Source organism: Macaca thibetana, chromosome X, assembly GCF_024542745.1.
Source record: "Macaca thibetana thibetana isolate TM-01 chromosome X, ASM2454274v1, whole genome shotgun sequence".
NCBI classification, from domain to species: Eukaryota; Metazoa; Chordata; class Mammalia; order Primates; family Cercopithecidae; genus Macaca; species Macaca thibetana.
This window is the reverse complement of record NC_065598.1, coordinates 124591321-124605784: the sequence shown is the minus strand read 5'-3', so window position 1 is coordinate 124605784 and position 14464 is coordinate 124591321. Positions and strand designations below refer to the sequence as shown.

The following is a 14464-nucleotide window of genomic DNA, read 5'->3' as shown; positions in this document are numbered from 1 at the left end:
CCTCTTTTACCTCCAAGCTGTTCCTCAGTCTGCCAAGTAATCATAGAAGTTTTCCCTGTTCCATCTGCCAAACCACATCAACATAGCTGAAGGCCCACTTCCTCCAGGAAGTGTTCTCCAATTAACCCCACCCATTCACCAACTCATTTATACAAATCTCTGAAATTTCTTCTTGATAAAGACGTTTTGAATAAATGTTATATTTACTTTTTATCACTAACGTTATCTTCCCTCCTCCCATCCAAGCACTTAATAAAAGCACTACAAATCTTGTATGTAGTCAATGCATCACTAGTTAGACTGTTTTCACAAGACAGTAAGATGTTTCCATCACTCCCTAGAGTAAGATATACCTCCCACAACTCTAACAATCTCATCTCCCATCTAGGAAAGTTCCTTTAAAATGAAACTTTACTTACCTGGTCGAATTTCAAGAGTCTCTGAAGGTCTTTCTTATTAATAAGACTTTTCACCTCATTGGCATCAGGCATGCAGAGTCTATAATTCAAATCTCCCAACCAAATGACAACACTAAGGATCAAAAAAAATATATGAACAGAAGTAGCAGCGATTAGCATAAAAAAACAGAGAAGGATGGAGAGAAGAAAAATGGGTAGATTATTGACAAGCGCTCACTAACCACTACCTCACAAGGGGTTTAAAGTTGTAACCAATCCTTTGAGGGCAACTACTATCAACACCTGAGAGAGACAATGGATTACAAAATAGGTGGGAGAACAGGACTCTACACATGAAGAATGAAAATGGGAAATATTATGTATGGGATTCAGAAGCCAAGGAGTTAATGGACTGAGAAGCATGCAGTTTATTTGCTGGACTAGCTTCAAAATTTTGCCTGGCTGCTAGCCAGGTCTTTAGGGGAAGAGAATCTGAACGTCTTCTGCCTCTTAGAGCCCTGAAGTTCTGCAGGTTCTCCACTAAGGTCTGCATGGTCTGAGTGACAGCTCTCCCAGGTAGGACCCACTAAGAAAAGTAGGTCCAGGGCTCTCTAGTGTAACCTAATCCGTCTACCATTGCCCAAGTTACAGGCAGGAAGATGTGCTGAGCCCCACAAAGGGAGACAATGCAATTACCACATCAAAATGGACTCTTCTGTTGAGTGATCGCAAGTTCCCAATGGGTCATTCTGACAATCTCAAATGCAACATGAAATTTATGGAATCTGGGAAAATAAATTTATGGAATTTCATGGCAACTTCATGACCATACATTTTAAGGCCTTAACTTTACCACTGTGAAACAGAATTCCACATGATCCTAATTATTGAGACATTATGGAAAATAGCTGAAGATCCCTACTCTTTCCTCCTCTTTCCCCAATTACTGTACTCTCTATATTAATTTCTTTAAAGCTAATCATTTTCTACCACCACCGTATCTACTCAACACATCTCTGCTTCTATGTTTATTAAATCCCATTCTTCACTGATCTCTCTCTGCTGCCCCTATTTTTAATAATCACAGCCAATAAAAAGAACAATGTAGATCTAGGGGCTTGGAAAGGGATCCACAATAAATACAATAAATAGAATAATACAGTTTTTTTTTTTTTTTTTTTGAGACGGAGTCTTGCTCTGTCGCCCGGGCTAGAGTGCAGTGGCAGGATCTCAGCTCACTGCAACCTCCACCTTCTGGGTTCATGCCATTCTCCTGCCTCAGCCTCCCAAGTAGCTGGGACCATAGGCGCCCGCCACCACGCCCAGCTAATTTTTTGTATTTTTAGTAGAGATGGGGTTTCACCGTGTCAGCCAGGATGGTCTCGATCTCCTGACTTCGTGATCCGCCCGCCTCGGCCTCCCAAAGTGCTGGGATTACAGGCGTGAGCCACCGCACCCAGCCAAATAATATAGTCTCATACACCAGGTACCTATGTGTGTGTTTGTATGTGAATAGACAAAAGGCTAGAATAGCGCTATTTAATAGAATTATAATGCACCTCACAATATAATTTTAAATTTTCTAGTAGATGCATTTAAAAAGAAAAAAAACTAGTGAAAATATCAATAAATTTCATTTTACTCAATATATTCAAATTATTTCAACATGTGATCAATATTTTAGAAATCAAGATATTGTACATATTTTTCCTAAGTCTTTAAAATCCAATATATAGTTTATGCATACGGCATATCTTAATTTGGACCAGTCACTTTCAGGTACCTAACAGCCATATATATGGCTACTGGTTGTCATCTTAGTACAGATCTAAAAGGCTACACACCCAACTGTTAAGAACGGTTTCCTTTGGAGAGAGGGACTGGCTAGGTAGAGAATAAGAAATGAGGAAATTTTAGTTCTAATTTTATCTTTTATTACATTTACAATGAATATTTCTATTTTATCATAAAAACAATAAAAACTGACTCCAACTACAGACCCTCCAGCATTACTCTAGATGCCCCACTAATAGAACTATCCTTTCCTCTGATATCAAGTCTAATTTCTCTGCCTCAATGATTCTGTTGTTACTCAAAAATCCGCTCTTCTTTGTGACCCCAATCCCTCACTGGTAATCTTTCACTCTTCACAGCTCTACAGTATTTCACCACATTTAATCTCTTCACTATCCAAACTCCTGTAGCCACTACTCAAAGGCTACAGGTGAGTTAATCACTTACTCATGCTTCATGATGTTCAATTGTGGGAGGGTCTGATTTGGGACCACAAAACTCATTCTTGCACAAATGTCCTTATAATCTTGATTCCTTCTCTCAAAGTCCTCCACGTGGGCAGCCAGATGGGAATTGACAATGCAAAAGGTGGTGTTGTGAAATACAAATCTCACAGCGACCCCACCTTTGTTTCCCTGTTAGCAAGAGTAATTATTCAATTAGTACACTGAACTAGCAACTGAACTTTACATGAACATGAATAATAATCAAGCTCATTTCCAAAGTAACTCACCATTTTCCCCATGATTCCAGTTCCAACCGTTTCTGTAGCAATATCACGAATATATCGACACTGATCCTTTCTGGCAAATATAAGAAGCATCATCCCGACAAGGCGCACCAGTTGAACCTATGAGTTCCGGGGAGTTATAAAAGGTTAATGTTAATACCAATCTTTGCCACATATCTAACGTCCCATGACTAATTTTTCATCAAGATGATATACCAATGCCCAAACCTGAATTCATATCCTCTAATTTCACAGTGGACCCCATCAAGTGGAAACCAATATTCTCTGGGGAGGCTCTAATCTGGCTCTGACCAGTAAGAGTTAAAAGCCTGGAGGGACAATGAGTACTTTCAGCTCTAGAGCCATTCTTTTAATCACTTCTTAGCCTACCAGGAGTAAGCAGCATTAAAAGTTCAAATAATAAAGCCACTACCCCAGTTTGTTCCTTCCACCTTTCCTTCCTAGTTTCTGATGTCTAATTTTCTAAGAAATTGAAATCAACCAAACAGCAATCCTTTTTACTTCACTTATTTTTAACTTGTGAACTACAGCTAGACATATGTCAGAGATATGCATTAGTCAGGGACCTATATGAGAGGAATAACATCCCCAGGAGTTTTATTACCTATATAAACTGTTAAGAGATGTAGAGTAAAGTTACTCACATTACTTGTTTTAGAGAGCTTAGTATGATAGCCCTGTAATTAAAATAACTCTTCTGGTAGATAAAAGATAAATGTCTTTAGACAAACAAATTGGCCCATCTTGCTAAAGTCAACTCTCCTCTTAACTTAAAACCGAGTTTAGAACTCGTTCAAATTCCACACCACTTCTATTCTTGCTCTGATTGCAACACATGCACCATGAGCCCACATTTCACACTGCTTCTCTGTAAAGCATTCAATTCTGACCATGTCAGTGAGTAATCTCAATCTTCAAGTTTTACTGCATAAATCAGAAATCTTATGTGTAATTATTTCAAACTAAGTATTGATATATGAATAATAAAATTCTTTTTTTCCCCTAAAAGCTATCTAAGCAATGAAAATACGTATCCAAAAGCTTAGGGAAATTTTTTTCTAGGAAATAAGGATGAATGATCAGTCTGCCCTATCCCAGTACTACACACAGAGAAGAATTCAATTAAACTATTCTTTTCAAACAAGTTGTAGATAATGGAATAACTCCCGGTGAGCCCTCTTTAGTCATATACTTAAAAAGACAATTAAATGCGGCTTACTTTTTTATACTTGGCTTTGGAATGCAAACCCCTCTCTACAGCCATGGACCATTCTTGTTCCTTCACAGATTCAAAGTAAAAAAAGGCTTCTGTGCTCAAGTCCAGTTCTTGGAATCTGAGGAAAAAAGCGATGTGAGATCTATACATATCCCGTAATTATCTCTGGCTACCTCCTGTCCCATATGTTGAAACAGCAAATGAAAAAAAGATGGGAGAGAGATAAATTTTATAGAACTGCTCTGTTCACCCAAGCTATAAGTAAGGACAAGTAGCTTTCTTTTCTAAACAATTCCCACAAGTACATTCATAAGCTATGCAAAAAATAAATCAAAATACCTCCCACAGAGGATAACAGTAGAGCTTTGCGCTTATATCCTAGGAACTGTCACTGTTAGAACTGACCTCAAGACTTAAGTTTCTATGCAGAATATATAGATTCCTATGGGTTTCAAGAAAGTTAGATGCTTCCTTACACCATTTTAGATATCTGTTCCTTTCTGTTCTCACAAATTTGACCCACAAGTTAACTCTCGTGTATAGTCTACAGTAGGTTTTACCAAATTCTTTTTTAAAAAAGGCAAAAACATCATGTAAACTAACACCAAACATATAGCCAAAAGGAAATTCCAGAAGTGTTCTTTACCCAATGCAGTAGATATCAGGAGGACTGGGATCACAGTTCAGCCAAGGTTCTAACCCGCTATCTGGAGACTGGCCATTCACATTCCAAGTTCCAACAAAAAACCTAATACATAATATGAAAAGATAATTTGAAAACAAAGATGAAGTATAAACCAACAGAAGGTCTTTCTTTTCACTTCTATACAAAGGTATGTTCACAATATGTTAACATAATTCCTCAAAATGTTTTGCTACATATGTAAGAAAGATCTTTTGCATGTAGAACACAAAGGCAGTGGGCTTATTTTCTCTAAATTTTACATTAAGTAAAACTGCAGAGGAAACCAAGTCTCTATTTTTAAAAATGCAAAGGTAATTGCTATACCACATTTCCTTTCAATTAAGCTCCATCCAAACTCATACTTGAAAGGAGAGCTTATGGATGGGAAAGAGGTATCTTCATGCTGTAAGCTAGTCAAATATGGATAAATGTTCTATAAGGGGCTGTAGTTGACTCCAGAAATTCACTTCCTGAAGGATTACAAGGACATCTGTGTAGGAAATTCTGATGAGGCAGACATAGTATTAAGGGGGAAAGCAGAAGGGAAAACTCATGACTGTCTTAACTGTTTACACACAAATATAAGGATAGTGGGCAATATGAGGAACTGGAAGTTTTAGCACAGTGATATAGTTATGATTGAATTAGAATAAATGAGGCATGACAGGAAAGCAGATGGGACTAGAATCTTGGACTAGAAGGGTACATTCTGCTCATGAATAACAAAGAAAGGTGGTGTTGCTTCATGCATTGGTGATACATGCCACATGGTACCTCACATGCAGCATACACGCACAGGTCCAGAAAAGAAGATGTCAACAAGTAAAGATGAAATAAAAAATAATACAGATGAAAGAATCCAAGATAGACCTCCCAATCAAGAGGACTGGGTGAAACTTTCTTTACCAAAGTAAGTTAAGAGCTAGTGGTAATGATGGACTTTAATTTTCTAATATTGGCTGGAAAAAAAAAAAAACTTAGCAGGCCAGATATATAAACACGCTTGCTTATGGAATGTGCTAGGGGAAAATTCCCTAGTACACGTGACCTTGATTTGGTTCTCTAGGACTCGATAGAGACATTAGTAGACATGGCATAAATTAGTAGTTAGAAAGTCCAAGGGAAGGCCAAGCACAGTGGCTCAAGCCTATAATCCCAGCAGTTTGTGAGGCCGAGGCAGGTGGATTGCCTGAGTTCAGGAATTTGAGACTAGCCTGGGCAACACAGTGAAACCCAGTCTCTACTAAAAATAAAAATAAATAAATAAACAAATAATTTTTTAAAAAATAGCCGGGAGTGGTGGCAGGCACCTGCAGTCCCAGCTACTCAGGAGACTGAGGCAGGAGAATGGTGTGAACCTGGGAGGCGGAGCTTGCAGTGAGCTGAGAGCGTGCCACTGTACTCCAGCCTGGGTGACAGAGTGAGACTCCGTCTCAAAAAAAAAAAAATTAGCTGGATGTGGTGGTGTGCACCTGTAGTCCCACCTACTTGCGGGGCTGGGGTGGGAAGATTGCTTAGGACTAAGAGGTTGAGGCTACAGTGAGCCATGATCTGCTCTCCAGCCTGGGTGACAGAAAGACCCTGACTCATAAAAAAAGAGAAAATCCAAGGGAAACTGTAGCATCTGCTTTATTTTTGATATGCATGTTATTGGCCAGCATAGAGACAGGAGCTTGAAACAGGCGACCGTTTCTTTTTATCATTGATTCTTAATTAGGCTAATGTCTTAAATATCAACAGGCCACTGTCTGTTATACCTACTAACTTTTTAGACTCAGGAAGCAAAAGAGACACTAACCTGAAAGTCTGAATGTTGACATATTCTTTCTCTCGCTTTGCCAGGATATGTTTGATGAGACCCTCCCGCTGCCCAGATTGGGTATTTGGTACAAAGAGCTTCCGCATGGTGTTGGTCACTTTGGGCTGCTCCTTATTAGAAGCTTCTTTTTCACGTGGAAGCCTAGCAAATAAACGAGAGATTCAAAAGTAAAATTGTTTAAACTATAATTCTCCTACAGGGGAAATATGTTTTCACATGGGACATACATTTTATTCACTAAAGGGGGTGGAGGTGGGGGTTCCCGGTGAATCCCAGTAGGCTGATTTTGTGAATTTATTTTCTTGTCCAAATTCATAGAAGAAAAATTGTCTTCAAATCCGAGAAGCCCTGAAAGACACAGACCCCAAAGTCAAAGGGGGAAAAAATGTAACATCCAACATATCCAGGGTAACAGGGCTTTGATTTGATCACCATTTGATCAGTGGTATTACTAAACAGAAAGCTACCATAAGGGTAGAAATTACTTGGATTGGGGCTCGAAGAAGCATACCCATTCCTGAAGCACTGATATACTAATTAGAACAACAGTTTACAATAACTTGGAACAGACCAGTAATAGCTAACATTTATTGAAGACTTAGCACAACGCCTGGTTGACAGTAAGGGAATATATCATTATCTCATTTAATCATCACAAAAAACCCACAAAGTTAGTCCTATTAAAAATCTTCCCATATTACAGAAAAGAAAATGGAAGTTCAGAGTTGTTGAGTAACTCGATGAAGGTCGTATAACTAGTAAGTCCTTGACTTGGGATTCAAACCCAGGCTGTCTGGCTCTGGAGCTTGTACTTTCTACTATCCTGCTAAGCTGGCTCCTGAACAGCTACCATGCTACAGAAAGGATAAGGAGTGAATGCTGGTCAGTGGGTCTGGACTCGATAAAACTACTCTGCAGGAGAATGTGTCTGACATTGGCTTTAATCTACATCACCATATTTGGCCTGATAAAATCCACTGACTCTGCAATGACCATAGCAATAAGGGAACCAGGAACTTTTTAGTACCTGAAAAAACAGAAGGTTTGTCCTTAGTGTCTAATTTCTGGTACCAGCTAGATGAGTCCTTTTGCTCTGGAACAAGAAGTTGTGACTGAGCTGGAGAGATAAGGTTCACGGTCAGAAACTGGGAAGTCTTTCATTGAGTAGAATTTACCATAGCCAAAAGCCATTCTTTCAACATTCGTTAAAAGCAGGGGCCAGCACCATCTTTGGATACAGTGGAAGAAATTAAGGAAATGAGGGCAGCTCTGGGGTCATCTGCGGGCAGAAGGAGAATTATAGTCTATGGTAATCTATGCTTGCCATGACACTGAATATTCTGAAAACTGGCCTAGTGTCCTAAAAGCTAGGCAGATTTGTTCCCTAACCTATCCCTGTGTTCACTCCTGAGGAAAAAAAAAAATCAGCTATCAGGGCTTAAAGGGTGAGGTATTTTGCCAATGGCCACTTTCCTCTGTATCAGCATGTCAGAATTCCACTCCCATTGAAATAGAAGAAAGAAAATTGCTGAGTCTTGAGTTACCTTTCTGAGCAGCAAGGACAGCTGAGAGGAACTTCAAACAGTGTTCCTCATCAGGGATTTCAAAGCGGCGCTCTCTGATCCAGTCCCCCTGAACCCGAATTTTGCAGCCACCTAAAAAGAATTGAAATCCATACATATACTGCTATGGGATAAAATGTTTTACTGGGATCATATTCTCAACTTATCAGGTTAATAGAAGGTCCAGAACACAAATATTCCAGATCTATAATATAGGAAGCACATGTACAAGATCAAGAGAGTCAGTACGACGGTGGTGGAAGGGGTGATGCAGAGAGGGAACCCTAAGGGAAGTGAGAACTCCTAGGGCTGATGAACCGTGTCAATGAGCAGCCCAATCTAAGGATATGACACACACTAAAATCATACTTTCCTGCGTTCTGATCTCTCTCTCAGACATCAAAGCAGGGACCTTCGAATTCTAGCAACAGGTAAATTCCTCAAATCACCCTCCTCCCATTCCTTAGCTGGAAATTCCTACCATTTCAAGTCCAGATCATATTGTCAGAGTATCTGAAGCACAAAGGGAATAAAAGGAGTAGGATGGTTTGTCCATAAGTACAGATTAAATTTACAAAATAACTTAAAAACAGTGATACTGAAGTATTCTGAAAAGAAGCATCTATAACTCATTACCTCAAGTTTAAAATGTATGTCTTGAATAAACATACAAAAACAATGTAATGACCTATGCTCAGAAGTGGTTTGGTTCAAGTACAGCCCAATTGGAAACTAGGAGAATTAGAAGCAAAGTTAGCTAGGACTTTAATTTCTTATGTGTATAACATATTGTCTCCCCTTTTCTGATGCCCTATAGTTATCATTTGTATCAACTGTTCGGATGTGGTGATCCAGGAAACCTATGTACTTGTTTCTATTCTTATTGTAACTGATTTATTACATACGTTGTTTTCTCATGCCTCTGGAAACTACAAGCTCCTTAAGGGCAAGAGGCAGCATACACATGCAGGGTGCACATACAGGGAACCCAGCACTTTCAGCAGTCTAGGGTAACCAACTGTCCCAGCATTGTATGGGACTCAGAGGCTTCCTAGGACTCAGGACTTCCAATGCTAAGACTGGGAAAGTCCCAGGCAAATAAGGCTTGCTGGTCACTCTACTGGTGACAGTAACATTAGACTTCACAGACAGAAGGTATTTAATGACTGATGAACTGGACTCTTTAACACTTGTGAATAACAAATACATGAGAAAATGAAACGAAAATCCTAGTTTTTTTTTATGGTGGAAATTCACTTCTGAACCTTTGGCTTTTTGTCCTCTGCATTTTTTTTCTTGTTTCTATCTTTGTAAAGTGAGTTACAAAAAGGAAAATAAAATGATTAGTTAGAAGAAAAGAGATAAAAATGGAGAAAAAATGTGAAAGAAGGCACCCAAAGAGACTACAAATAAGAAAATTAATGAGGGTGCCGCTGTAGAGAGGAAAAAAGAGAGGGAAGGAATAAAGTGTCAATTACAGCAGCCATGAAGATACAGGGAAAACTCCTTCAGGGCCTAACAAGTCCTTTCTTTCTCAGATAACTTATACTAAATGTGGTTTTAAAAGAGTAGTTTCTATCTGACATAAATTTAGAACAAAAACGCTTATTCTTTCTCACACACACAAACACACAATTCCTGAAAGACATATTTTAGCAAATACATAACTGACCTATTTAATGGGCCAGAAATTGCTTACAAAATAATGCTGGATGCTCCCTCACCATGTTGCTTGAGAAAGAGAACATATTACCTCAAGACTCAACCTTCTACTCTTCTTGTCTATCCTAAAACCCTCTGTACCTCTGTGATCTGCAAACACTCCTACATCCTCAACTTCATCTGAATATTCTCTGCATCTCTCAGTAGTTCTCAACTATGCATGCATTAAAATTACCAGAGGCACTTTATTATTTTTTATTTATTTATTTTTTGAGATGGAGTCTCGCTCTGTTGCCCAGACTGGAATGCAGTGGCACGAACTAAGCTCACTGCAACCTTGTCCCCCGGGTTCAAGCAATTCTCCTGCCTCAGCCTCCTGAGTAGCTGGGATTACAGGTGTCTGCCACCACATCCGGCTAATTGTTGTATTTTTGGTAGAGACGGGGTTTCACCATGTTGGTCAGGCTGGTCTCGAACTCCTGACCTTGTGATCCGCTCACCTTGGCCTCCCAAAGTGCTGGGATTTTAGGCGTGAGCCACTGTGCCTGGCCACCAGAGGCACTTTAAAAACAATATTGAATCCAGGCCCCACTCCAGGACAATTAAAACAGAATCTCTGGAGGTGAAGCCCAGGCACTCGTAGTTTCCCAGTGATCTGACCATATGTCCACATTAAAATTCAGAGTCTACCGCAAAACTGGCTGGTCCCTAGGAGAAGCACTTCTCCTACAACCCTCTTGTATTTATTTATTTATTTTTGAGATGGAGTCTCTATTGCCCAGCCTGGAGTGCAATGGCATGATCTCGGCTCACTGCAACCTCCACCACCTGGGTTCAAGCGATTCTCCTGCCTCAGCCTCCCAAGTAGCTGGGATTACAGGCACACACCACCACGCCCAGCTACTTTTTGTATTTTTAGTAGAGACGGGGTTTCACCATGTTGGCCAGGCTAGTCTCAAACTCCTGACCTCGTGATCTGGCTGCCTCGGCCTCCCAAAGTGCTGGGATTACAGGCGTGAGCCACTGTGCCCGGCCTAACCCTCTTAATGGAGTCTGTTTATATTCTCTCACACCTGAAGTAATTTTTAGTTGGTGTCTTTATTTGTTCTAATAATACCACCAGACTATTCTTTCTCCTTCTCCCTCAGGCAAAATCCTTTCTCCTTTGAGGCTCATCCACTGGAATCTACCATTTCCTCCCTTTCCTCTACAAGATCATGCACCATCCTCCCAGAAACTTCAGAATCCAAGATAAGACTCATAAGACTTTCTCTACACTCAATCTCCTGCCATTAACTTTGGGTCCCTTTAAAATTAGCACAGAAAACCCAGTCAATACCTTCAACTTCCTCATCCAATGAGATTCCCCCTCCATCTCAGCCACCACTTCCTCAGTTGCTATTGGGACCCTCTCAGTTATACCCTGGATTTTGTCATCATAGAACCACCACCACTTCATAAACCTCTAATTCAAACATCCCTCCCTGATATGTTATTCCTTCCAACTTACTTGCTCATTATCCCCACTGTAACTTTTTTTTTTTTTAACCTCATGGGAACCTCTAGCCCATTAATTTCTCCATTTTCTTACTATCCGTCAGCCCCTTCCTGTTCTCACTTCCCCTTCTACCAAACAGATGCCATCATTACTTTACACTCTTGCAAAAACCCAGAACTGCCTTACCTCTCTGTTCTTCCATGGCACCTACCTGGCTAAATACCAATCTTCATAAATCGAACTAATTGCCTTTCTGAACTTATACCTGAACAACCAGAGGGGGCAAATATGCACATCCACAACCAGATGGCTATCATTATAAAATCCTGATTGCCAATCTCAACTGGGTCCTCTATCATAGGAAGCAACCTAAGTTCCCACAGTCAATCAGTCTCCTACTACTATCTGAAACAACTGTTTCACACCTACTCATTTATCTTCAAAATTTGGATCCCCCATCTTCTTGAGCCTTCTTATTCTAAGCAGAATGCTTCAGCTCATATTTCAGAGAAAAAATAAAGCTATCACATGGAAACTTATCTGTATTTGTACTCATCTCATCCTTTCCCTACTGATACAAGGAATAAGATTCCTCCTATCAAGCCTCCTTCACTTTGAATTACAACCCCTCTGATTCTCTTAGTAATCTTAGACTCACAACTATTCCCTAGACACATCCCCATATCCTTAACGCTTTCCCTTTCACTAGTTCCTCCACATTAGCATATAATCATGTTCTAAGTCCTTCTCATCTGAAAAACAAAAATCTTCCTGGAGCTCTGATTTCCCTCCAACTCCAGTCCATCTCTATATTCCCCTGCAGTCATGTTTCTTTAAAAGACACACAGTCACAGACCTCCCATTTCTTACTTGAATCCATTCCAACATGACTTCCAAACCCACTACTTATCTGAAATTGCTTTAAGTTCACCAATAACCTCCATCCCATGGATATTCTTCAGTCATCTTATTAGACCTATTAGCAGAAATCAACAGTTAACCAGGGCTTGACATAATCTCTTCCAAAGGCTTCTATGATACCATACTCATCTAGTTTCTCTCTCTCTCATCACTAATTTTGAGTGCCCTTTGAAGTATCTCTTCCTCTATCTAACATTTAAAAAGTGGAGCTCCTCAAGTTCAAACATAAATCTTTTTTCTCATTCTATACCAGTATTGTCCAATGGCACTTCCTGTGACTATGGGCATGCTCTAAACTGTGCTGTCCGATTTGGTAGCTAACAACTTGATATGCGACTACTGCAAGTGAGGGACTGAATTTCTCATTTTATTTCTAATTATTTTAAATAGGCATATGTAGCTAGTGGCTACTGTATTCGATAGCACAGTCCACATACAATCACATCATCTCTTACGATTTTGAGTATCATCTACGTGCTAGTGACCCAGACCTTTCTTCTGAGATTCAAATGCATACATTCACTTGCCAATTTATCATCTACACTCAAGTGTCTCAAAAAAAAATCTCAGCAGGTGAAGTGGCTCACGCCTGCTAATCCCAAAACTTTGGGAGGCCGAGGTGGGCAGATCACCTGAGGTCAGGAGTTCCAGACCAGCCTGGCCAATCAGGCGAAACCCCCATCTCTGCTGAAAGTACAAAAATTAGCTGGACATGGTGGCGGGCACCTGTAATCCCAGCTACTCAGGAGGCTGAGGCAGGGGAATAGCTTGAACCCGGGAGGTGGAGGTTGCAGTGAGCTGAGATCGCGCCACTGCCCTCCAGCCTGGGCGACAAGAGCGAGGCTGGCTCCATCTCAAAAAAAAAAAAAAAAAAAAAATCTCAAACTAAACATGACTGAAACTGAATTCATGACCCTTCCCCCTTAAGGAAAACTCATTCTTTCTGCAGTGTTCTTATTTCTGCAAATGGTACCATCATCCACAGTCATGTCAGAAACCCGAGATTCATCCTTGACACTTCCTCTCACCCCCTACACTCAAACCAATTCCTATGGATTTTACCTCCAAAAACATCTATCAAGTCTGACTGCTTATCTTCATTACTACTGCCACCACATTCTCTAGCTTATGCTATGGAAACAGCCTCCTAACTGGTCTCTCTGCTTCCATGCAAATGATGACACCCCAGCATAAAATCCTTCATATTCTTCTCATTTTTAAAATCTCAAAATTCAGATTTAACACAAGGTTTACAAGATCCTGCCAGATCTGTCCCCTAGCCCGTTTTTCTTACCTTGGTGCCCAAGACCTGTTTTAGGCACCCTGGTCTTCTTTCACTTCAAAGAAAGTGTCAAGCTACTTCCCAGCCTGGAGCCTTGTGATTCCCTTTACCTGGTAAATTCTTCTCTCTCCCATCTTAACCGGTCTCTTACTTAGCCCCTCTGGTCTCAATTTAATTGTCACTTCTTCAAAGTGGTCTTCCTTGACCACCCTAATATACTTACTCCTCACATAAACTCTTAGTACCTTCCCTCAAGAGCATTTATTAAAACTACAAGTATCTGGGTCAGGCGCGGTGGCTTACACCTGTAATCCCAGCACTTTAGGAGGCTGACGCGGCAGATCACAAGGTCAGGAGATCAAGACCATGCTGGCTAACATGGTGAAACCCCGTCTCCACTAAAAACACAAAAAATTAGCCAGGTCTGGTGGCGGGCATCTGTAGTCCCAGCTACTTGGGAGGCTGAGGCAGGAGAATGGCGTGAACCTGGGAGGCGGAGCTTGCAGTGAGCCGAGATGGCGCCACTGCGCTCCAGCCTGGATGACAGAGTAAGACTCCGTCTCAAAAAAAACAAAAACAAAAACAAAACAAAACAAAACCCAAACAACAATTATCTGTATCTTATCAGTTTAAAGTCTGTTTCCTATATTAAAATCCTTAAAGTATCATGACTGTACTGCTTTCTGCTATATCCCTAGAGCCTAGAGTAGTTCCTGGCACATAAAAGATGGTCATATTTTTATAGAATGAACGATTGAATTATAGGTATCTGTGTGACACTAGTAGCAAATTGCACAGAAGCAAGACCCAAAGTAGCAGCAGCAACTTTATCTTTGTCGTTCTGTACTGATTCTGCACTTACAAAAGTGCCTGACA

The 14464-nt window shown here is 40.3% G+C and overlaps 1 protein-coding gene and 1 long non-coding RNA gene across 4 annotated transcripts in view; one reads left to right on the top strand and one right to left on the bottom strand.

Annotated features, from left to right (window-relative positions):
* LOC126946807 (uncharacterized) overlaps nucleotides 1–14464 on the top strand; it is a 343776-nt gene that overhangs the window by 110632 nt on the left and 218680 nt on the right. The window lies entirely within an intron of this gene.
* OCRL (OCRL inositol polyphosphate-5-phosphatase) overlaps nucleotides 1–14464 on the bottom strand; it is a 58267-nt gene that overhangs the window by 25891 nt on the left and 17912 nt on the right. For all 3 annotated transcript variants that reach the window (XM_050777451.1, XM_050777449.1, XM_050777450.1), the window contains exons 4-12: nucleotides 8208–8318; nucleotides 7691–7780; nucleotides 6891–7011; nucleotides 6643–6804; nucleotides 4806–4907; nucleotides 4163–4277; nucleotides 2926–3042; nucleotides 2640–2827; nucleotides 420–531 (exon numbers count right to left, since the gene is read on the bottom strand). In XM_050777451.1, coding sequence (XP_050633408.1) covers nucleotides 420–531; nucleotides 2640–2827; nucleotides 2926–3042; nucleotides 4163–4277; nucleotides 4806–4907; nucleotides 6643–6804; nucleotides 6891–6979 — 885 coding nt within the window. In that variant the 5' untranslated portion in view covers nucleotides 6980–7011; nucleotides 7691–7780; nucleotides 8208–8318. The remainder of the gene's footprint in view (nucleotides 1–419; nucleotides 532–2639; nucleotides 2828–2925; nucleotides 3043–4162; nucleotides 4278–4805; nucleotides 4908–6642; nucleotides 6805–6890; nucleotides 7012–7690; nucleotides 7781–8207; nucleotides 8319–14464) is intronic.